Raw genomic sequence first — 24,777 nt, 5'->3', positions numbered from 1 at the left:
TTTTTAAACAAGGACAAGGTTGTAGAGATGTTAAATCCTAACATTAAGATTAGGCTGTACTTTATATTTCGCTGTGATTTTAAGCGCCAATTTTCACAATAGCTGCAATAGCAAGGAATTGGTGTCAAAAAGCACAACTAATTTAGGGATTAGCCCCGAGGGAAATTGAGCAATTAATGTACCGGTGGAGTTAAGCACAGGGCACGTCACCCGTGTCAACTGGGACTCAATCAGTGCCTGCTCTTAATCTATAGCAAAGGGGAATTACTGAGCTTTAAGCTAAAAAACGCAAGGCAGAAAGGCGCTAAAGCTTGAAAGGATGCAGATGAACTTGTTGTTAAAATATAGGTTGTATATTGTTGGTAAATTAATCTTGCAGCACCGGTTTAAGTTAGAGCTCACATAATTCAAGTTAATAATAATAATTCTTGACTGAGTCTGGCTGCGAGCTGAGCATCAGTAACTATCTGTGTCCCCATAGTTGCTGCAAATACAGAATTTTTAAGTTAGGCTGAAATCTCAATAAAACAAAGCTGATCTAAGCTGCGTTATCTTGCAGTTGGAGAGGATTAAGTGCACGTTATCAATGATTCCTGACAGGGGTGACGGCTTTTTGAAGCTCAGTAGGTGGCCAGTGGTCTGTTAAAGCTGCTGACTGAAAAGCCAGTGGCCTCCGAAGGGAGTTTAGTTTGGATTTACAGTCCCTGTCGAGCATCCGCGGAGCAGGATTTTCATACCATTCCTCTTCCCGGTCTCTGGTTACGTAGAAAACCTTATTTAATTTGATGCATTAATGCAAGCGAAAGCCAATTTCCCAGAAGACGGGAAGTTAGGACATCTGTTTAAAAGAATAAAGTTGCTAAAGAAAAATGGCTTACTAGAAGAATACCAGAGCGCTGCTGGGAAAGCTGATACAACAACATTTACTAGTATCTAACGATGGCTTTCATCAGCGGAACTGACTCCAGTTTAATTTCCGCGAGCGTTGTTTTATATCCCTTAGATTTCCATCATCGGACGCTGGCAGCAGTGAGCTGGCAATCCCATTCAGTCCTTGATTTCAGTCGCAGGTTTGGACTATTGTTTTAGTTTTGTTTTTTAAGAGATGTCTTTATATTTGCCCTGCTTGCCCACCTGTATAGAAAGAAGCTACCCCTGAGGTTTTGTGCTCCTTCTCTCATTTCTGTGCTTCGTTTGCCTCTTTATTCCCTGCTGTCTGATGATGCTGGTGAGCAAATACTGGGTCTGTCTCTGCCTTGTCTTGTCTGGATTTCAGGATAATATGATTACTTTGACCCCTGCGGAAATGAGGCCAAGTCAGAATGGTGGGTTTTAACCTTAAAATAGGCATTCCATCATCTAATGCTAAACCGCAGATTCTGATCTTGTTCAGATTCATCACCTTCTGGTAGCTGCGTGGCAGCCTCTGCAAGATGAATTGTTGGTTGTCAGCGCAGTTGGGTCTTTATTTCTAGAAAAAGGCAACACTCAAATAGGTTTGGAAAAGGAACTGGTCTCTCAGGAGCCCTTTGCAGTGGGGAACCTTGGGCTGCCGATGTTTGAGGCTGGATCGATGGGCTGAGGCCAATTGTCTGAGGTTCACCAAGGCCAAGTGCCGGGTCCTGCCCTGGGGTCACAGCAACCCCAGGCAGCGCTACAGGCTCGGGGAAGAGCGGCTGGAAAGTGCCCGGCGGAAAAGGAGCTGGGGGTGTTGGTGCCAGCGGCTGAACATGAGCCAGCGTGTGCCCAGGTGGCCAAGAGGCCACCAGCATCCTGGCTGGTACCAGCACTGGTGTGGCCAGCAGGCCCAGGGCAGTGACCGTCCCTGTGCTGGGACCTGGGGAGGCCAAACCGCCAATCCTGGGGGCAGTTTTGGGCCCCTCATGCCAAGAATGGCCTTGAGGTGCTGGAGCGAGTTGAGAGAAGGGAACGGAGCTGGTGAGGGGCTGGAGCACAAGTGTGATGGGAGCGGCTGAGGGACCTGGGGGGTTCAGCTGGAGAACAGGAGCTGAGGGGAGACCTTCTGATCTCTGAACTGCCTGAAAGGAGCTTGGAGCCAGGGGGGTCGGGCTCTGCTCCCCAGGAACAAGCGCCAGGAGCAGAGGAAACGGCCTCAAGTTGCGCAGGGGAGGTTGAGGTTGGATGTGGGGAACAATTTCTTCCCCAAAGGGCTGTGGGGCATTGGAACAGGCTGCCCAGGGCAGTGCTGGAGTCACCATCCCTGGAGGGTTGGACAGACGGACATGAGGTTCTCAGGACATGGGGTAGAGATGGACTCACTGATTTTGAGGATCTTTTCCAGCCAAAGTGATTCTATGATATTGAGGTGTGCAAACAAATGTGTGTGGAGACAAGAAGCCATTTTGAAAGAACTGGATGACATTAAAGCTCCTGAGTCATTAACCTGCCATCTAACACTTAAAATAGAGGGGCGGCAGTTTGACTCAGTGTATGGAAAACGAGTCCAGTTATCTGGATCTACTGCATAACCTTGAGCAACGGACTGAATTCCTGTACATGACACGTGCTCCTTGAACCCAAAATGCTAATTTCCAGAAATGCAGAGGGAAGGCTGCAGCGGGGAGGTCTCTGATTTTTGTTAAACCATCATCATCTCTTCTCTTCTTCTCTTTTAACCAGTGACTGAGAAGGTTTACGAGAGCGAATCCTGTACAGACAGCGAGGACGACTTCACCAAGTCCAAGCCACCGCCTCCACAGAAACAACCCGCGCTGCCTGCGAAGAAAGAACCGAAGGAAGAAAAGAAGAACCTGAAGAAAGGACCGAGCGCTGCCAACAGAGCCAACAAACAGGTCTCCATCATGGGCTTTTTTCAGAAGAAATGAACTGGGACCTTCTCCCAGCCCTCTTGGGAGCGTTAACTGGTTTTGTGTGGCTTTCTGCAAGCTGCTGCGTTGAGGAGAACACCACGCAACCTTCAGTTACGTAAGATATCTTGCTTACTGTGTAAGTAAGCCCTCTGGACTAGTTTTTTGTATCGGAGGAAAGTTTTATTTGTTACTGCAATAATTTCAATTTTCTTTACTAAACAGTCTGGGAGTCGACAACTAGAAACAAAATCTAGAGGAACTCTTGACAGACTGTTAATCTATTCACCCAAATCTTTATATTTTTAATATCACCTTCACCTGTTCGGCGCTGAAGGGTTCCACAAGTAGTAGGTGAACTGAATTAGGAGTTGAGTTGTGGCTTTTTTTTCCCCCCCGTCTTTTTATTTTCCCCTCTTTTTTACACCCCAGCTCTCCAGCTTGATCCAAACGTTCAGGTTGGTCCGAAGCTGTAATGTAGCAGGTCTTCAGGCACACGCACAAATACTGAACATCTGCTTCAGCTTTAACTGAATGAAATAAACTTCATTTTCCCCCAAAGACCGATAAATAGTTTTTACTCTGCCTTTCATAATCTCTTTTTTGGACAAAGCAGTGCATATAAAATTCTCTGACACTTTTCATCCTTGAACATATCCTCTGTAAACGGCTGTGATGCCTAATTATAGATTGGAACGCTGTTGGTGCTCTGTCTTTGCAAAAAAAATCATCTTTGAGGCTTCCCACACAGTTGGCTCCAGTGTAACTGGGGGGAGGCTTTGCCATGATTGGGAAAGCAACTGTATCCTTAAGTTAATGAGTCAAAGGGAAGGGTAATTAGAGAGCACTTCTGATAACACCAGTCAGGTACCGACTGTCATTATCTGTGATGAATTTCACGCCGCTTTTTGGTTTCGAAGGTTTTGCTTTGCCTGAAATTGGTTTTTACAGGCACAAAGCAGGCAAGAGAAGAGTTGTTTTCTAGGACGTCTCGTCATCCTCCTGCTGCAGGGAACCGGGTTTTGGAGGTTAATAAGGCACTGAGGTCCTGTTAATCAGAAATGAGGCATCGTTTTGGATTCCTCCTGGTGTTCTGGTGCTAAATTTGGTAGATATATCGATACAAAAGGTCGGGTTTTTTTCCAGAGGACAGGTGCTGAGCATTTCTGAAGCTTGGCCTGGTGAGAGCTCCCAAATGGGCAACCGGCACCATCACTGGTTGTTTCTGATTGATGTTAGGCCAATGTACATATGGATATGTATGTACGTAGTGGTTTATAAAGTGTTTGTAAGGTAGATAAAGCCTAAAGAGTGTGAACCAAGGAACAAACAAACATCTTCAGGCACCCCGCTGAAAGCGTTCCAACCCGTGGCCGACTGAAGGACCAACCAAGTGTATTTACACATCATTCTGACCAGGAGATCCAGTTGGTGACTTGAGAAATTGAACCATGCGCCTGCAAGTGACCCATAGTTGACACAATTGAAGTCATGTCACCCTCAGATGTGAGACGATCTACTTATAATGAGCCGTGTCGCTGGATTTGTGTCTTGGTTGGGGATTTTGGCCGCTCGCTGCGCCGATTGATCGTACCGGAGCTGTTCGGGGCTCACCTGAACAATGCGCCTCCTCGGAAGCGTTAAGAACTTCAACTCTGGACTTTCGGAATTGGAAACTTAGAGGAAAAATGATGGGAAGATGATAAGGGAAGGCAGAATTGGCACGGTACTCACAGACATCCAAAGGCCGAGCCGCCTGTGTGAGCTGGGGAAGTTTTCATGCTCTTGTGGCCTGTTTGGGTGACACGGGGAAAGAATGAACCACCTTGTTCTGACTTTTGTGAAGAATATTTAACTGTTCAAAACCAAAAAATATTGCTGTAGTATTTCTGTTTTTCTTGGTAGAATTGGGGGTGTGTTTTGTAAGGTAATAATTAACAAAACCCATTAAATACAGGGTTTTTTTCTTTTGTCCTTGCTGTTTGTTAAATGATGTGCTACATTTGTGGTGGTTGCTGCGACATTTGGACCCGTGGAAGAATATCGCTGGTGAGGTGGATAAAGAGTTGTTCCATCAAAACCAGAGCTGGAAGCGCCGAAATGAGCATTTTAGAGCATCTGAAATGTGAGTGAGAACATCTCAAACTCTCAGGATCTCTGTCGCATTGACCCCTCGAGTCTTATTTCTTTGGCAAATTGGCGACGGGTGTCCCAACGCTTTTGCTCCTCACCTCTGCCGTGTGTAGCTCCCTCTGTAGCCCCATCAACGTCATACGCGACTTCCTCAGGAAAATGACTTAATGTCTGAAGAAGCAGGACATGGGCGAACTTCAGACTTCCAAAAATCATGATCTAATACTCCCCCCCCTGCTCCTGCAGTTCATGGGCTGCCAGCCCCAGGGGGGCCTTGGGTCCCTGGATGTCCCCAGGGGTGTCCCAGGTGCTGGGTGGGAGTGAGGAATGGGGCTGCTGGTTCAAAAGAAGGTTCCCTTCTCTTCCTCCTGCATCTCCTTTCCAACCACATTTGCACCCTCAGGAGGGCAAGACCTTACAGGAGTTTATTATTTTAATATTCTCTGCTAAATAGTGTATTTTATCGTGTTTCTTTGCTCACACTCCCCAAAAGCCTTTTTTCAGCTGCAAGGAGCTTCATCCTTATTTCCCAAGTGGGGTGAGAAGCTGAAGAAATTGCCCAGTTAGATACTCTGGGGTAAAACTGTTGATGCACCAGGTTCCTGTTGGACAAGGTTCCTCCCAACCAGCAACTGTATAACCCAGGAAGGGGATAAAAACACTTCTAGAGATGAAAAATCCCCATCCTTTGTTCAGGAGGCATCTGAGCTGATTTACAACATTCCTGCTCGGAAAAAAAAACCCGTATTTCCCGCTCTAGATTAAAAAACAAACCAGAGGAGGCATCCAAGGAAGTGGTAACGTAGGACAACGAAGCCCGAGCGGGGCAGGAGGGTGTCCCAGCAGCATGCGGGGAATTGTTTTGCTCTCTGAAGAGGCGATGCCAGGAGAGCAGCAGGACCTTATAAGGAAGCGAATCGCTGAGGCCGAGCGCCGGTGGAAGGGAGAGCAGCCGCTTGCCAGGGCCGTGCGTCAGCACCTCGCTGCTCCCCGCCCCCGGGGAACGGGCTGCAGCACCCCGGGGTGCGTCTGAGGTGGATTTGGGGCACCCCCTACCATGTTGGGGTGCACTTTGGTAGATCTGCAGCCTGTGGAAGCTCAATGGCTCTTGCCCCATTTGTGGCCGAGCTGGGGAAGGATTTAAGAAGCATTAAAATCAGTGGTTAAAACCAGCCCCACATGATGTGATGCTGCTGGATTTGTCTTGCCTTATTTTTTTCACCAAGGCGCATATTGGTGAAAGTCAAAGAATTCTAGAATGGTTCGGGTTGAAGGACCTTCACAGGTCACCTGGTGCCCCCCCTGCCATGAGCAGGGACATCTTCACCAGCTCAGGTTGCTCAGAGCCCCGTCCAGCCTGGCCTGGGATGTCTCCAGGGATGGTTCATCCACCACCTCTCTGGCCAACCTGGGACAGGCTCTCACCACCCTCAGGGCAACAATTTCTTTCTCATGTCCAGCCTGAATCTCCCTCCTTTAGTTTCAAACCATCACCCCTTGTCCTATCACAACAGGCCCTGCTCAAAAGTCTGTCCCCATCTTTCTTCTCAGCCCCTTTTAAGTCCGGAAAGGCCGCACTAAGGTCTCCCCGGAGCTTCTGTTCTCCAGCTGAACACCCCAACTCTCTTAACCTGCAGAGCAGGGGGCTGAAATCCAAGTGAGCTTTGGAAACCCCCCATAAGACACTCTCAATCCTTGTCTCAGCTCCAAGTGTCCCACCAGGCCAGGGAGGAGCGGTCAGTGCTGTCCCTGGTCCAAGATGGGCCACGCCAACCTCTGACGAGGTCCAGTTCATCACCCATCCCCAGTCTTTGACTATTTTAAGGAAGGTTTTGGGTGGTTCTGCCCATGTTCCTGTCCCCTGGCTGAAAGGCGCCAGAGTTGCTAAGTTTCAGCAGAACTTCAGGGCTGCAGGTTTTCAGACCATGTCCTACCAGGAACTGTACACTAAATTCCACATTTTAATTAATTATTCAATTATTTTTTTAGGTTTCCCATGTTAAACTGCATCTTCTGCTGGCCTCCGAGGAAGGGGTATGCCTGGAGCATCCCAAAAGCTCCCAGTTCGGAAACCAGCAGCACACAAGGGCAACTCATCTGTAGAAACCCCAAATCCCCGCTCTACTTTTGGAGCTGGATCTCGCCTCAAAGCTGGTTTAAGCTCAGACAGGTGAGCTTGGGAGGGTCCCATCCAGCATCCGTGAGTCTGGAAATTTAACTGGAAGCTGCGCAAAATCATGGTGACAATATTTAAGCCCTGACGTGGTGTTCTCTGAGGTGGGGCTCTTCTGCATCCTTCTCCCATGGCAGGTACCACGTCCCATTCCCAGCGTGGGTACCACGTGCGATGACCAAGCATCCTGTCCCACTCACTGAACCACCAGGGCACCAGGACCATGGTGCTGGGGGAGATGAGCTGTTCTGCCTGGGTGCTGAGCACCCTGGGGCTCTCGGGGTTGAGCATCCTCCTCAAGTGCTGAGCATCCCACCTGGGTGCTGAGCATCAGAGCTGAGCATCCTTTCTCCAAGCTGAGTGTCCTCCGTGGGTGCTGAGCACCCTCCTTCAAGGCTGAGCTTCACCTAACCTTGGTGCTGAGTATCTCCCTTGGTGCTGAGCATCCTCCATGGGGGCTAAGCACCTCCATGAGTGCTGAGCATCCACTTGGGTGCTGAGCACCCTTCTTCAAGGCTGAGCGTCACCGAGCCTTGGTGCTGAGAACCCTGGAGCCTCAGTGCTGAATATCCCCCCAGGGTGCTGAGCACCCTTCCTCAGGGCAGAGCATTGTACGTGGGGACTGTGCACCCTCTTGGGTGCTGAGCACCCTTCTTTGAGGCTGAGTATCACCAAACCTTGGTGCTGAGCATCTCCCTCAATGTTGAACACCTTCCCTTGGGGTTGAGCATCTTCCGTAGGGGCTGAGAACCCCTTTGGGTGCTAAGCATCCCCCTGGGTGCTGAGCACCCTTCTTCAATGCTGAGCATCACTTAAACTTGGTGCTGAGCATCTCCCTTGATGCTGACTGCTTTTCTTTGGGGCTGAGCATCTCCTTCCTCAGAACTGAGCACCTTTTCTCCCTGCCCAGTGTCCTCCATGGGGGCTGAGCACCCTCTTGAGTGCTGAACATCCGCTTGGGTGCTGAGCACCCTTCTTCGAGGCTGAGCATCATCCAACCTTGGTGCTGAGCACCTTCCCTCAGGGCTGAGCATCCTCTTGAGTGCTGAACATCGCCTTGGGTGCTGAGCACCCTTCTTTGAGGCTGAGTATCACCCAACGTTGGTGCTGAGCATCTCCCTCAATGTTGAACACCTTCCCTTGGGGCTGAGCACCCTTCTTCAATGCTGAGTATCACTGAGCATTGGTGCTGAGCATCTCCCTCAATGTTGAACCCCTTCCGTTGGGGCTGAGCATCTTCCATAGGGGCTAAGAACCCCCCTGGGTGCTGAGCACCCTTCTTCGGTGCTGAGTATCACTCAGCATTGGTGCTGAGCATCTCCTTTGATTCTGACCACCTTCCATTGGGGCTGACCATCCTTCTTTGGAGCTGAGCACCCTTTCTACAAGCTGAGGGGGCTGAGCACCCTCTTGGATGCTGGGCATCCCTTTGGGTGCTGAGCACCCTACTTCAAGGCTGAGCATCACCCAACGTTAGTGCTGAGCATCTCCCTCTATACTGACCACCTTCCCTTGGGGCTGAGCATCCTCCATGGGTGCTGGGCATCCCCTTGGGTGCTGAGCATCACCCAACCTTGGTGCTGAGCATCCCCCTTGATGCTGACCACCTTCCCTCAGGGCTGAGCATCCCCACTGGTGCTGAGCCCCACAGCCCTTTCATGTGACCCCACATCTCCTTGTGGCCACTTCCACGGCTCATGGTGGCTCATGATGTCCCCATCCCCATGAGCATCCTCGGCCCAGCGGCTTCCACACCATCCAGCACAGCCCAGCTCTTGTTTACTCCTCACGTCCCCAGCGCTTCGAGGGCTGGTGTCTGAAAATAGATATTTTTAACCTTTTAAAAATAGAAAGTCTCGCAGAATAGCAGCTCCTGTTTTTCCATTCCCTTCTCGTTTCATCTGATGGTGGAGGAACCCGAGTCGGGCTGCGCCGGGGGTGGTGGGAACACAGCCCCGTCAACAGGCTCCCACAGAATGGGTGCTGAGCAAAACACACGCGCGTCTTGCGAAGGAAAAGGAAGAAAAAGAGAAGAAAATCAACAGAAAGTCCGTCCACCTTTTGCACGGAGCCTTATTTGGTATTTTCATGAAAAGTTATATCTTCACACCGTAAAAAGTGCCACTTATTACTCATGCTTTACTAGGTAAGTGTATTTTCCTTGGCCTCAAGTGCGTTTGGGTTGGTTTTTCGGTTGGTTTTTTTTTCTTCGCTACTCCCATACAAACCATTTTGAAGGGCTCGTTACTTTCTCCGTCAGAACTGGTGCTTTTTGCCGCTGTCTGGAGGACCAGCCTATTAAACCTGAGACAGAACCGCTGTTTGTTCGGTAAATACGAGGTCTGACTTCGCAGGAACCGTAAAATCACAGCGCGGCTGTCCCGCGACAGGGCGGCCTTTCAGCTGCACGGATGTGGATGTCACCCTGTCACCCTGTCCCCATGGAACTAGTGCTTGGGCATCACCCATCCCACGGTCACTACAGAGACATGGAGGTACCAGCTCTCCAGCACCTAATGGGACCTTCAAGAAAGCTGGAGAGGGACTTTTCACAAGGGCATGGAGTGACAGGTGATGGTTTTAAACTAAAGGAGGGAGATTCAGGCTGGATGTGAGGAGGAAATGACCATGACCATGAGCCAGCACTGGGCCCTTGTGGCCAGGAAGCCAATGGTACCTGGGGTGGGTTAGAAGGGGGTGGTCAGTAGGTCAGAGAGGTTCTCCTGCCCCTCTGCTCTGCCCTGGGGAGACCACACCTGGAATATTGTGTCCAGTTGTGGCCCCTGAGTTCCAGCAGGACAGGGAACTGCTGGAGAGAGTCCAGCGCAGCCACCAAGATGCTGGAGGGAGTGGAGCATCTCCCGTGTGAGGAAAGGCTGAGGGAGCTGGGGCTCTGGAGCTGGACAAGAGGAGACTGAGGGCTGACTCATTCATGTTTACAGATATCTAAAGGGGGAGTGTCAGGAGGATGGAGCCAGGCTCTTCTCGGTGACAACCAATGATAGGACAAGGGGCAATGGGTACAAACTGGAACACAAAAGGTTCCACTTAAATTTGAGAAGAAACTTGTTCCTGGTGAGGGTGGCAGAGCCTGGCCCAGGCTGCCCAGGGAGGTTGTGGAGTCTCCTTCTGTGCAGACATTCCAACCCGCCTGGACACCTTCCTGTGTAACCTCATCTGGGTGTTCCTGCTCCGGTGGGGAGATTGGACTGATTGAGCTTTCCTGACATTCTGGGATTCTGTGAAATTGTTGGCCTGAGGGTGGTGAGAGCCTGGCCCAGGTTGGTCAGAGAGGTGGTGGGTGAACCATCCCTGGAGACATCCCAGGCCAGGCTGGACGGGGCTCTGAGCAACCTGAGCTGGTGAAGATGTCCCTGCTCATGGCAGGGGGGGCACTGGGGGAGCTGGGAAGGTCCTTCCAACCCAAACCATTCTGTGATTCTAAGATGTGACCCCATCCCCACAGTCACCAGGTATCACCATGTCCCCATGGTCACTGCTTACATGTGGACATCACCTCGTCCCCACGTCACGACTCATGCACAGACAGCACCCTGTCCCTGTGGTCACTATGCATACATGGACATCGCCCCATCCCATAGTCACCACATGCGCATGAGTGTCACTGTCACTGAGCCCACACCGATGTCACACTGTCCCCATGATCACTGTGCACACACATGCATGTTACCTTCTCCCAGGATCCCTGCACGCATGTGGGCATTGCCTTGTCCCCACGGTCACTACACACACACGGACATCACTTTGTCCCCTTTGTCACTTTATACACATGGATGTCACCTTGTCCAAGGGTCCGTCCACACACATGGACATCACCTTGTCCCCATGATCAGGACATACACATGGATATCACCATGTCCTCTTTGTCCCTCCATACACATGAATGTCACCTTGTCCAAGGGTCCCTGCACACACAGGGATGTCACCTTCTCCCCTTTGTGACTCTTTACACACAGATGTCACCTTGTCCCAAGGTCTCTGCATCCACACAGATGTCACTTTGTCCCCATAGTCACGACATACACGTGGATGTCACCTTGTCTTCTTCCTTGTCCCAAGGTCTCTGCATCCACACAGATGTCACTTTATCCCCATAGTCACGACATACACATGGATGTCACCTTGTCCTCTTAGTCATGACATACACATGGACATCACCTTGTCCCCATGGTCACTACATACCCATGGGTGTCACTTTATCCCAGCACCCCTGCATACACACAGATGTCACTTTGTCCCCATAGTCACGACATACACGTGGATGTCACCTTGTCTTCTTCCTTGTCCCAAGGTCTCTGCATCCACACAGATGTCACTTTGTCTCCAGAGTCATGACATATACACAGATGACACTTTGTCCCCATAGTCACAACATACACATGGATGCCACCTTGTCCCAAGGTCTCTGCATTCACACAGATGTCACTTTGTCCCCATACTCACAACATACATGTGGATGTCACCTTGTCTTCTTAGTCACTACACACACAAGGACATCATCTTCTCCCCATGGTCACTACATGCCCACGGGTGTCACTTTATCCCAGTGCCCCTGCACACACACAGATGTCACTTTGTCCCCATAGTCACGACATACACGTGGATGTCACCTTGTCTTCTTCCTTGTCCCAAGGTCTCTGCATCCACACAGATGTCACTTTGTCCCCAGAGTCATGACATATACACAGATGACACTTTGTGCCATAGTCACAACATACACATGGATGTCACCTTGTCCCAAGGTCTCTGCATCCACACAGATGTCACTTTGTCCCCATAGTCATGACATATACACAGATGACACTTTGTCCCCATAGTCACAACATACACATGGTTGTCACCTTGTCCCAAGGTCTCTGCATCCACACAGATGTCACTTTGTCCCCATAGTCACGACATACACATGGATGTCACCTTGTCTTCTTAGTCACTACATACACAAGAACATCATCTTCTCCCCATGGTCACTACATGCCCATGGGTGTCACTTTATCCCAGCACCCCTGCATACACACAGATGTCACTTTGTCCCCAGAGTCATGACATATACACAGATGACACTTTGTCCTCATAGTCACAACATACACGTGGATGTCACCTTGTCCTCTTAGTCACAACATACACATGAATGTCACCTTGTCCAAGGGTTCCTGCACACACATGAACGTCACCTTGTCCCCTTTGTGACTCTTTACACATGGATGTCACCTTGTCCCAGGGTCTCTGCATCCACACAGATGTCGCTTTGTCCCCAGTCACAACATACACGTGGATGTCACCTTGTCCTCTTAGTCACTACATACACAAGGACATCACCTTGTCCCCAAGGCCACTACCTGCACACAGATATCACCTCATCCCAGGGGCCCTACACCCACCCGCCCACCACCCCCCATAGCCACGCACCCCTCCACGGGGAAAACGAGCCCCCGAAAAGCCGCCGTCCCCCCAGCCCCGTGCCCGTGGTGCCGGCCACCGCCACCTCCTGGGCCGCCCCACGGCCGCCTGGCCGCGAGCCGCGGTTCCCAGCCGCTCTAAAAGCCAGCTTTGTGCTTCGCAGCCGGGCCCTCGCTTGGCATACGATTTTAATTAGAGTCTGGTTACACGGCTCGGCAGATGTGGAATGTATTTCTTAGCCCAGGTGGAATAAATCTATTGCCATAAAAACCAACCCCCCCACACACCCGTTATTAAATTCTCCCTTCTAAATAGCCCAGTATTGAGATACACGCTCCCCACTCTCCGCGACCCCCTGCCTGCACCCCCTCAACGCAAACCCTTCTCTAAGTGCTTAATGAGCTTTAATTTTATTATATTCCCCGGCTGTATGAAACGGGCTTCTGGTCCCAGCGCAAGTTCCCGGCTACTGGCCCCGCTGTGCAAGGGGATGCTGGAGAGGACCACGGCGTGGGGGACCCACCGGCCCCATGGCCAGGGGGGTTGGCACAAGGATGTCACCCTGTCCTGCACCCAGAAGAGGATGCTCAGGGCTGGGGTGGCAGAGCTCAGCGCCAGCTGCTGAGAGACCATCTCATTGTCCCCACTGACTGGGATGCTCATGGGGACTGGTAGCTGCATTTTGGAGACCCACATCCACTGTGGGGGCACGGGGAGCGGCTGTGAGGTCTCGGCCACCCCAGGGACATCCCTGCCTCTCCCAGGTCCCCTGTGGTGCATGGGGTGGCCATCACCTAGTCCTTGGGGCTGAGCCACATCCCTGTGCTAAGGGTCCTTGGAACACCCGGTGTGGGCAGTGATGCAGGCAGAGCCGCTTGCGGGGGCAGGGAGAGGCATTAACAGGGACACCCACCCCACGCTCGCAGCCTCATTGTCCCCAGGAATGGGACTGAAACGGGATGTTCCACCTGCCAGGGGATAACCGGGTGCACTGGAGCTGGGACACAGCATTTGGGGTCACCCAACCTGCTAAATCTGGGGTCTTCAAGTCTTTGGGCATGTTGATCCAAGAGTAGACTTGACACTCCTCCTCCACCTACTGCTCATCATCACCCTCCTTAACAGGATGAGAGGAAACGGCCTCAAGTTGCGCAGGGGAGGTTGAGGTTGGATGTGGGGAACAATTTCTTCCCCAAAGGGCTGTGGGGCATTGGAACAGGCTGCCCAGGGCAGTGCTGGAGTCACCATCCCTGGAGGGTTGGACAGACGGACATGAGAACCTCAGGACATGGGGCAGTGCTGGGGTGGGGGAATGGTTGGACTCGATGATCTTGAGGGGCTTTTCCCATCAAAATGATTCTTGGATTTTATGATGCTCCTCCTTCTCCATCACTGCAGCTGCCTCAGGTCCTGCTCAATCACCACCACAATGTCTTCTGCTGGGGCGGCCCATCCTCACTGTACCTTTTAAATAATAATATTCAAATAATAAGATTTACTCTTACAATGATCGATTTCTAACATCCCTACATGGCCACGCTTAAACCCAAGGGACCACATCTCTCCAGCCCTTCACCTGCACTCACCACATCCACCGGTGCTGAGTGCGGGGCTGTGCTTCTGAAAGGACTTTGGGAGCAATTTGGGGTGGAACAGGACCCACCTGAGCCAGCAGATGTGTCACAAAGGAGCCCAACATCACCCTCAGCCATCCTCATCCACTCCCATCCTTATATCCCAGGGATACCTGCTGTAGGGCTGTACTTATTGCCCCATATCACCCTGGTTTTGGCCCAAGGATGGTCCACCTGAGTCTATCACGCACTGGCTTTGCTGATTGGGCAGATAAAGCTGCTCTAACTCTGGAAAAAAGCTTGGCTTTGCCATGACCAGAGGGATTCTGGCTCAGAGCTGAGTGATGGAGATAAAACCCTGCTCCTATGGGAGGAAGAACAGTGTTTTGGTCTCCTGGGTTGGTTGGACATCCCCTCATCAGATCCCAATGACCTGGAGAAAGACTCTAAATGCTTCCTGAGGTGGAAACTTAGAAATATTATTAAAAAATAAATAAATAAATAAAAGCAGCATTTCTAACTAAATCCCCAAATTCTGGGGGTCTCACCCATTTGGGTGCAAATGAGGAATAATCAGGAGCCACAGTGGTTCCTGCAGGTCTGCAGCAGTGAATTCAGACCTTCTGCAGGACCCTGTGCAGGCCAAAATCATGGGTGGGTTCCAACAGGGGCCAGGTGAGTATCACCGAATCACAGAGTGGTTTGGGTTGGAAGGGCCTTCCCAGCTCCCCCAGTGCCACCCCTGCCATGAGCAGGGACATCTTCACCAGCTCAGGTTGCCCAGAGCCTGAGCTGGAAGGGACCCACGAGAATCATTGAGTCCAACTCCTGTCCCTGCACAGGACAACCCTGAGATCCGCATCGTGTCAGAGCATCGGGAGCTTCGTGAACCCTTGCAACACTCTGTTTGGCCTCTAAAAAGGCTCCAGGATGTCTAAAAAGAGGAATTAAAGAAGGGTGGAGAAGATGAAATGGGAGAGGAACAGGACACGCGGGGACCTGTTGAGTCCATCTCATGGGAACACCAGGATGTTATTTCCCAAAAGTGTCCCGCTGCTGTGGTCCACCGCACCATCCCAAACAAAGGCATTTGCAGAACAAAATCCAAGGGTTTTTTGGTTGCAAGAAATGTCTCCTCCCTCCCTGTACCTTGATGCAAAGGGATGCTGAGGGATCTGGAGCATCTTTGTGATGAGGAGACACTGAGAGAGCTGGGGCTGTTGAGCTGGAGAAGAGAAGCTGAGAGGGATGTGATCAATGGATCAATATCTCAGGGTGGGTGTCAGAGGATGGACCAGACTCTGTTCAGTGGTGCCCAACGCCAGGGTGAGGGGCAACGGGCACAGACTGAAACACAGGAGGCTCCATCTGAACATGAGGAGAAACTTGTGTGCTGGGAGGTGCCAGAGCCTGGCCCAGGCTGCCCAGAGCGGGTGTGGAGTCTCCTTCTCTGAGACATTCAAACCCCCTGGGATCCTGTGTGATCTGCTCTGTGACCCTGCGTGAGCAGGTGGGTTGGACTGGATGATCTCCAGAGGTCCCTTCAACCCCAGCAATCCTGTGATTCTGTAATTCTGTGGTTCATTCTGTGAAAAGCCGATCTCGAGCCCTACCCACCAATTCTCAGCTGGGAAACTTGGCGCTGGGCTCACCCGCCAGTTTTCCCCCCGCTGGCCTCTCTCCTGGGCTGCTGGCTGGTATTTTGTAGTTGCTTTTGTGCCAAGGAGCTGCGGATGACGTTATCCCTCTTCCCAGGCCAGGTGTGGGGAGCACGGCTGTTCCCCAGGGGTGCAAACTTCATGGGGACCAGCCCCCCTGGGAACGGGGACCCCAGTGCTGGTAAAAGCATCACCCAAGGCTCGTTTTGAAGCCCCATGCAGAGATCCGGCTACTCTACTGCTGGTCTCATCAAAAGAAAGAGCAATGAGCTACAGCTGAGCTGCAGCTCCAAGTCCCAGCTCCTACCACTTCTCCATGTGCAGCCCATCAGCTGTCTTCTCCAGGGACCTGCAACATGACTCTGAGGGTCACCAAGTCCCTTGGAAGCTGCCAGGAACCAAGTCATAGAATCATAAAATCATTTTGGTTGGAAAAGATCATCAAGATCATCGAGTCTAACCATAACCCACCCCTGGCACTACCCTGTGTCCCTGAGAACCTCATGTCCGTCTGTCCAACCCTCCAGGGATGGTGACTCCAGCACTGCCCTGGGCAGCCTGTTCCAATGCCCCACAGCCCTTTGGGGAAGAAATTGTTCCCCACATCCAACCTCAACCTCCCCTGGTGCAACTTGAGGCCGTTTCCTCTGCTCCTGGCGCTTGTTCCTGGGGAGCAGAGCCCGACCCCCCTGGCTCCAAGCTCCTTTCAGGCAGTTCAGAGATCAGAAGGTCTCCCCTCAGCTCCTGTTCTCCAGCTGAACCCCCCAGGTCCCTCAGCCGCTCCCATCACACTTGTGCTCCAGCCCCTCACCAGCTCCGTTCCCTTCTCTCCACTCGCTCCAGCACCTCAAGGCCTTTCTTGGTGTGAGGGGCCCAAAACTGCCTCCAGGATTCAAGGTGCAACCCAGTCAGCCCAGACATCCCCATCCCAACCAGTGCACATGCCACCCAGCCAAGGAAGAGAGGTAAAACTCAAGATTTGGGCCATGCAAAAGTGATTTTTCCAAGAGAATGACCAACTAAAAAGGGTTACATTGACATTTTAAAGACTAAACCCCCATTTAAATGCTTTTGGGTGCGTAGGGTTAAACTCTTGCCGTGCCAACATGGACATAACTCCCTCTGATTCCAGCATGCCCCAATTTTAAGCTGAGCTTGCTCAGGTCTGCAGGGCAGGCTCAAGTGCAAGAAGCAGACAAAAGCCTTTGGGATCTGGCCATCTTGGGCCAGCGGTTGGTCTGGCATTCCAGCACCAGTCGTATTCTCCTGCTATTAGCAGATCAACACTTCTGAAGGGTTTGTTCTAGTAATTTTGGGTTGGTGGTCATTTAGATGAAGGGCCAAGTTCTATCCACTTCTAAATGACCTTTTTTGTTGGTGTTGTTGATTCACATTCAACTTTGAATGCCAATAATCCATCTTGGGAAGTCAGCAGCACAATCTTCAGTTTTCCCCTGAGACCTCTTTGCCCAGGTAGCAATTGCTAATAGCCACGTCACGTATTGATGCAGCTCTCATCACGTACTGAAAGCCTTTGCCCGTTGGGTAACTGGGTCTTCCTGACTTCCACGGGAGGTCATCAGGAGAAGGACAACGTGCAGCTCTCCTCTGTGTCACGTCTGGGCTGCTATGTCAGTAGGCTCTGCCGAGGAGGAGAAGGAGCCTGCATAACTTCTCGAGACGTGCTAAAAGCAGCCTGGAAGGGGATCAGTGTTTCCGTTCGCAATTCCGTGCCGATCCTCCTGCCATGGAACAGGGTTTGGAAGAACCTCAGCGGGTCCCTCTACAGCCCCTTTGCCAAACCCCGCTTGCAAACTGCCGTCTCAGGCAGCTCACCGGTGAGCAAAACTCTGCTTTACCAGGGGTTTCTGGGCAAATTGAAGCCTGGAGAATTTGTCACTAAGCAAAATCATCCACAGAGAGAGGCAGAAACAAAAGAAGACCTAAATTGGGCCTGTTTGGATTGACACTGACATGGTAGGTCTTGGTGGTAGGGAACGCTTGCCTACACTTCCCACCTAGACAGGTTTCTTGGAGGCCTACCTGTCCATCCCACTCTGGACCTGGGGGGTTGATATCTTGTGGACTCCTTCATTTGCACAAATACCTGCTGAAGTTGTCCTGGAATTGCCTGTACCCTCAACACACCTCACCGCAGCCACCACTGAGGGAATAACTTCTCCAGAAGTCGGTGGCTGTACAGCCTGCCATGGGAGAGACATGGAGACAAGCGAGAAGGATCTCCCAACCATGGGAGTGGGCTCTCAGGACTGACCTCACCTGGGATGAAAACTGGACTTGTGATTGGGACTGGGAACAGGTAATGAGGTCCCACCTGTCAGGAGCCAGTCTATAAGCTCATGGTGACATGTCCAGCTTTCTCCAAGTCCTGGTGGGCAACTGGACTGGATCCCTCCTAAAATATGGGCCTTCGTGCCACACAAAGATTAAAGATGCATGGGGTATCAACAACAGGACCAACTGATGAAAAACATCTCCCACTCAGTTCTCAGTAGCCATCATGCTGCTTGGTGGAAGCCCCACACTGAGAGCAGAGCCTGCTCTGACCCCTAGCAGTGCTCAAGAGAGCCGTTGCTGAGCACAAACACCACAAAACATCTCATCTTCTGTTGCAGAGATCACAGCCACTGTTTCAGAGATGGAATCACCTCGTCCTGAAGTGAGCAGGAGTCCCACCAACATGGGTGACCAACTTAGCATAGCCACTCTCTTAAAAGACCTTTCTTTTTCCCTCTCACAGGTGAAGAGCTCTTTTGTGCTGCAGGATGGTGCAAGAGGGACAAAGTGTTGGGAAGGATGTTGTTCATCACCCTGCAGAGGAGAACAAGCTCATCCCAGGGCTGCTGGGTGAGGCTGGTGAGATACGGTGCTATGGGGGAATGAAGCCATCAGGACATCTATACTATGAATTAGTGTCCAGCACACACTGCAGTATTCAATCTGCTGCTTGGGACCTGAGAAGATCCTTGAGGTGTCAACCCCCTGCCTCACCAGGTGTCTTGGGACACCATGAGTGGGATCATCCAGCCCAAAAGCAAGCCCGAATGCAATGTCCCCTCCCAAGCCAGTCACTTTGGCTTGCCCCATGACATGTTGGGAAAAATGGTGCTGCAAGAACAGAGCTCGTGCCACTGGATGACCTCGTTTCACAGCAGCTCTTTCCATCACTTTACTTCTGTGCCCTTTTGAACTCATATCTACCTTCTTGGCCATCACAAGAAGCCGTGGTGTCCATCCCAGCCCATGGGTTGAACCTCACCATCCCAGCCCAGCTGGGACCTGCACCTTCCTGGGGCAGAGAAGAGGTCAGTTTTCTTCCTCTGGCCAACACAAATCCAGCCTTCTGGGCCTCAAGACCAAAAGTTTGTCACACAATCACATTTCTGGGATGTCCAGGCAATCCTGAGGAGGTGTATGGGTGTATGATCGGATCTCAGGATGACTCACACCGCCGTCTGGTCACGCAAGCAATTGCTCTGTTGACAGGAAGAGGTCAAAGTATCCTGCTGGCAAAGCTCCTGGTGTGAATTGTGGTCACAACAGTGTCCCATGGAAGAAGAGATGTCCCAAATCAGTGCTCCTGCGGCTGTGTCAGGGTGTAGGAAGATGGATGTCCTCTCTGCAGAGGACCTGGTGGTGTCCATGCTTAGCACAGCCTCCACCAGGCATGGCCAGGCACCCAGGTCCTGTGGCCACCACAAGAGTGCCACACAATGGTGACTGCAACAAAACCATCCCTATAAATCTGTGCATTGTTCCTACCCAAGACCCCATCCACACCCAGGCCCACGCCAGCCTGGGGGACATGAGGTGTGGGTGACATGGGTGACATGCATCCCACGTGGTTGGTACAAGGTGGTGGCACTGGGGACACAGAAACCCATGGTGCCACCACTGCTCCTCCCATGATGCAGGAAGGGGCTGATGGGCCTCAGGGATACATGCCCAGGCAGGAAGGTGGGGAAAGGTGCTGGGACCTCAAGGGAAGAGCATTTGGGATTGTAGAAGACCATGTTGAGCGTCTGGACCAACAGTGAGCAAAGTGAGGGAAGATCAGGGCCTGGAGGGGAACAAGCATGTGAAAATGAAGGGATAAGGTGATAAATGGGCCAGCTCCATCTAAGCAGGTGGATGGTCACTGCACACGACCCCAGTCAGTGCAGTTTGTCTCATTAATTAGACTCCGTTTCCTCATTAATCTCGATTTCTAATTATTTTCCTGGGTGAGGGGCTCTCTCCTGTGTGTGCACTTGTGTTCGTGTGTCAACAACAGCCAGACCACATGTCACAGACAGGTGTTGGAGAAGCTGTCAGGCTGGATCAGATACTGGAGAGATTGGGGGGGGTGAGTTGGGACTGGTGGGACTGGGAGGTCCGAGTCAGCTACTGGAGAGACTGTGGGGCCTGGAGGTTGGGTGCTGGGAAGGCCATCAGGGTGCACATGGGCTACAAGATGTGGCATCTCCTGACTTATACAACATGGTGAGCTTCACTTCTCAGGTGGCCACCCCAGGGATAGACTATACATACAATTATAGAAAGTTTGGGTTGGAAGGGACTTTTAAAGGGACTTTTAAAGGTCATCTAGCCCTGTCATGACTTCCAGCAGGCTACAAACTCTTCTTGAGGCAGGTTTGGACATGGTGAGAAGCCATTCACCCTTAAAAATCAACAGTGCTCCCTGCTGCCTTCCCAACTTGGGGCAAGCCCAAGCCCAGCTTCGGGGAAGCCTAAGCCCAACTTGGCAAACCCTCAAATCCATCTTCCACAAGAAACTGCCCAATCTCCAAGTTGTTCGAGTCCTTCTGAGCACCAACTGAGACCTCTGCAAACCCCAACCTTTCCATGGGAACGTCTCAAGCTTGACCTGCCCAAACTCAACCCCCAAAGCTTGAAGATAAACAAGTCCAGGGTGGAGGTCTTCACTATTTGGACACATGGCCAAGCTCTTGCATGTTAGTTCTTCCAAGGCCACCACTTTTCCATTTGGGGACACACACACGGAGGTCTGAGGAGCATGGCGAGATAGGGGGTGATGTTTACTCTGTGTCTAATGGGTTCATCAGGATTATTTTCATTGTCTGTGCAGCTTGGAGGCAAAAAGGGGTGTCCGGGCCAAGCAATCCTTCTTACTTCATTTTCAGCTGTTTTCAAAGCCCCTGATCAGACGACCCAGATGGTGCTAAATGGCCATGAACGAACTTTAAACAGTGGGTTATTGTTGTGCTCATTGAGTTAGATAATTGTGATGGGCCTGAACTAATTAATTTCTACCCAAAAAAATAAAAAAAGCACTGAATCATGGTCTTTTGGCAGCGCTGGTGAGAAGTAAGTGGTTTCTTTGGGATTTATCTAGCCTGTAAAAACAGGGATCTCTGCTGGGTGCTGTGTGGTCCCATGGGCAAAAAATAGGAGGGCAAGAACCCTTGTGAAGTGGAGAGGGCAGGCAGAGGTGGCTTTGGTGGTTCTCCTGCATCCCATGGGGCAGGAGGTCCATGGGATGCTCCACCAGCTCCTTTGTACCACCAGTTTGCCCTACCTCCTCTTTGGAAACCACACTTTTGGGGATGACCACGGGACATGAGCAGGGCAGAGAGCCCAAGCATCGCACCTTGGTAGGACAAGGGGTGACGGTTTGAAACTAAAGGAGGGAGATTCAGGCCAGACATGAGCTGGGAAAGTCCCTTCAACCCAAACCCTCCTGTGATTCTATAAGTGTCTGTGAACCCTCAATGACGGCTGTATTTTCTTCCCTTACCTCAGGGTAGATGAGCACCTTTGTAGTCTATCTTTACAGCTGGGCCACCTTCCTTACAGCTTCTTATCAGGGTTTGCAGTCCTGACATTGTCCATTTGTGCTGGCTGTGACTCCTTTCTGATCTGTTCAAGGCTTGGGAACAAAATCTTGCAATCCCTTGTTTGCACATCTATGAGCAAAAGCTCAGCCTGTGTTTGCAGAGATGATGTGCAGTTTGGGAAGGATAGACACCTCCGTGAATAATCTGGCTGATATCCCCCGGCTCTGGACTGCTTTCCACATGGTTCTCTTGAACTAGCCACAGAGCATGAGGAGTTCCAGCCAGCTCGGACCTTTGCTGATGTAGATAAAACCTCCGAGTGGAAAGTCAGCACCTGCTGGTGACACCACCAAGCTGGATGAGCACCACGGGTCTCGATGCTGTCACACAGAGGTCGCCTGAAGTCTTGAGAGCAAAAAATTCAGGAGCTGAGGGGAGACCTTCTGATCTCTGAACTGCCTGAAAGGAGCTTGGAGCCAGGGGGGGTCGGGCTCTGCTCCCCAGGAACAAGCGCCAGGAGCAGAGGAAACGGCCTCAAGTTGCGCCAGGGGAGGTTGAGGTTGGATGTGGGAACAATTTCTTCCCCCAAGGGCTGTGGGGCATTGGAACAGGCTGCCCAGGGCAGTGCTGGAGTCACCATCCCTGGAGGGCTGGACAGACGGACATGAGGTTCTCAGGACATGGGGCAGTGCCAGGGGTGGAGGAATGGTTGGACTCGATCTTGAGGGGCTTTTCCAACCAAAATGATTATATCATTCCATGAAATGCAGTTTGTATGGCACCAAGGGCTTTCAAGGTTAAAATGTCCTGTTCAAGGGAACCTGGCATGGACCCAGATGCCAGCCCTGAGCCATGAAGAGAGGAGGACATCAGTGTGCCCAGCCCTGCAAGGAGAAGGGTTTTCACATGAGGGCTGAAGTGTCTTGGATGGGTTTTGCCACTCTGCATTTGCTCGGCCTCTGGTAACATTTTGCATGTGGGTTAAACGCAGATAATTCTGAGAATTGCTGGGTAATGGCTCCATTGAACTCTCTGGGGTCTCCTCAGGGTACGTGCAGGTGTATCCATGCAGTTAGACCTCGACAGCACCTCTCCAGTTGGAAGGGATTTGGATCCCTGGGGTGTTTAATGTAACATCCCTGGCTGGGGCAATTCTCTGGCCATAGTCCCTTCTTGTCCCTCAGGGGAAGGTGCTGTGCTCTAATTGCACACGGCTGCTGCTCCTACAGGACCTATATCACCTGCCACTTCTTCTATGGGACCCGTATCTCCTGCTGCTTCATCTGTGGGACACGTATCTTCTGCCAGCCCTACTGCAAGCCCTCTCTCCTCTTGCTGTGGTTTGTTTTGTGTGCAATAAGTTCATTGCATATCCTATGTCTGGTGCAACCTGTGCTGAGACACCTTTGGTCTCTGCAGACCACATTTGGGTTGGCATGGGATGCCCAGAGAAGTGGTGGATGTCCCATCCCTGGAGACATCCCAGGCCAGGCTGGATGGGGCTCTGAGCAACCTGAGCTGGTGAAGATGTCCCTGCTCATGGCAGGGGTGGCACTGAGGGAGCTGGGAAGGTCCCTTCAACCCAAACTCTTCTGTGATTCTAAGATCCAGTTTAGGTCCCCAGCACCAGGCAGGCACTGACAGGCTGGACCCAGCCCAGCTGGAAGATACGCCAAAAAAAGTTTTCCCCTTCAAGCTGATCAAACACTGGAACAGAGACCAAGGGAAGGGGGGGCATCTCCATCCTTGGAGAAACTCAGCCCTTGCCTGGACGCAGCCCTGAGCAACCTGGTGGAACTTCAAAGCTCTCCCTGCTCGGAGCCAGAGGTTGGACCTGGGACCTCCTGGGGTCCCATCCAACCTGAATTACCCTGTGGCTGTGTGCTCCAGGACGGATGGCAAGTCACCATCAGAAATCTTGGCTCTACCTCCGGGGTCTCAGGGTTTTTTTACGTCAGAGCCATGCTATTTCATGCTCTATTATCAGGTTAGTCAAAACACTTCTCTAAACTATATGTCTATATAATTTGCCAGCTACACTCACTTCCTTGGCTCCTGCTGTTTTCCATTGCATTGGATTTTCAGTCATGCAAAATATCTACTTTCACCTTAATCTGCATGAAGCCCCCTTCCCTGCGGGCGGCTCGGGAGTGAGGGGAAGCCAATACCTCTCAGATACATTTGCTGGAGCCTCGTTCCCCACCGGGCATGACGGGACAACCGGCGCTGGTGACGTGCACCGCTCAATTCGAGCTGTCACTGCACCGTTAAGTTGCCATGGAGAAATTAAGTCACATAAAAGATGATTTTTGTTTGGTTTGGTGCTGCCCTGGAAGTCCGGTATGAAGCCCATAGCTCTGGAGATGGTTTGAATTTTTGGCTTGTAGGTGAAGCATCTCCCAATGAATTGGGGTGTGTGTTCTCACTTCACCTTCCCCCAGACAAAGGGGGTAATTTCTCCCCAAAGGGATGGGATTTCTCCCCAAAGGGATGGGATTTCTCTTAAAACAGCGCTTGCAACTCTCCACAGAGACATGTGGTGGGTGTCTTCCCTGCATCCTGAACATCCTTTTCTTTTTCGGTGATGAGAAATGGAGAAACCAGAGGACTGTCCGTGTTGAGTGGCTCACAAGTAGTTCTCATAATACTGAGGACCTGTCTCCTCTCCAGACTAAACAGTCCTAATATTTCCTGTCCCTTCTCACATAGAAATGTGTCTGTAATCGCTCTTTTCTCCTGTTTCTGCATTGTTTTTGGATGCCGGAGCAGCTCAGGATGTGCCTAATCCAGCAGGTTGTCCGAGCTGCTGGAGAAACGAGATCACATTTCCCTGTCTTCAGCTTTGTCGAAGCTTAACACTCCCAAAATTGGGGAAGAAATGATCCCTGTAGAGAAAAGTGTTGCCAGCAAGTCAAGACTATCTGGACACTGGAAAAAGCCCCCTGGAAGGTGGGCGTTGAGAAAGCGGTGATGAGAAAAACAGGGAAATCCTTGGAGATTGTGGCTGGTGGGGCTGGAGCTGACGGAGGAGTGGGAGGTGGAGGAAACATGACTGGCATGGCATGACCACAGACACAGGGACCTTTTCATAGAATCATAGAAACACAGGATAGTTTGGGTTGAAGGGACCTCCAAAACTCATCCAGTGCCACCCCTGCCATGAGCAGGGACATC

The 24,777-nt window shown here is 51.4% G+C and overlaps 1 protein-coding gene across 5 annotated transcripts in view; it reads left to right on the top strand.

Annotated features, from left to right (window-relative positions):
• Positions 1-4,802, top strand: part of POLD3 (DNA polymerase delta 3, accessory subunit) — a 30,455-nt gene extending 25,653 nt beyond the window's left edge. For all 5 annotated transcript variants that reach the window (XM_082051397.1, XM_082051396.1, XM_082051395.1 and 2 more), the window contains one exon: positions 2,641-4,802. In XM_082051397.1, coding sequence (XP_081907523.1) covers positions 2,641-2,846 — 206 coding nt within the window. In that variant the 3' untranslated portion in view covers positions 2,847-4,802. The remainder of the gene's footprint in view (positions 1-2,640) is intronic.
• The last annotated feature ends 19,975 nt before the right edge of the window (positions 4,803-24,777 follow it).

Source organism: Streptopelia decaocto (genome assembly GCF_964273445.1).
Source record: "Streptopelia decaocto genome assembly, chromosome: 1".
In the NCBI taxonomy this organism is placed as follows: Eukaryota; Metazoa; Chordata; class Aves; order Columbiformes; family Columbidae; genus Streptopelia; species Streptopelia decaocto.
This window is presented reverse-complemented; position numbering and strand designations above follow the sequence as displayed.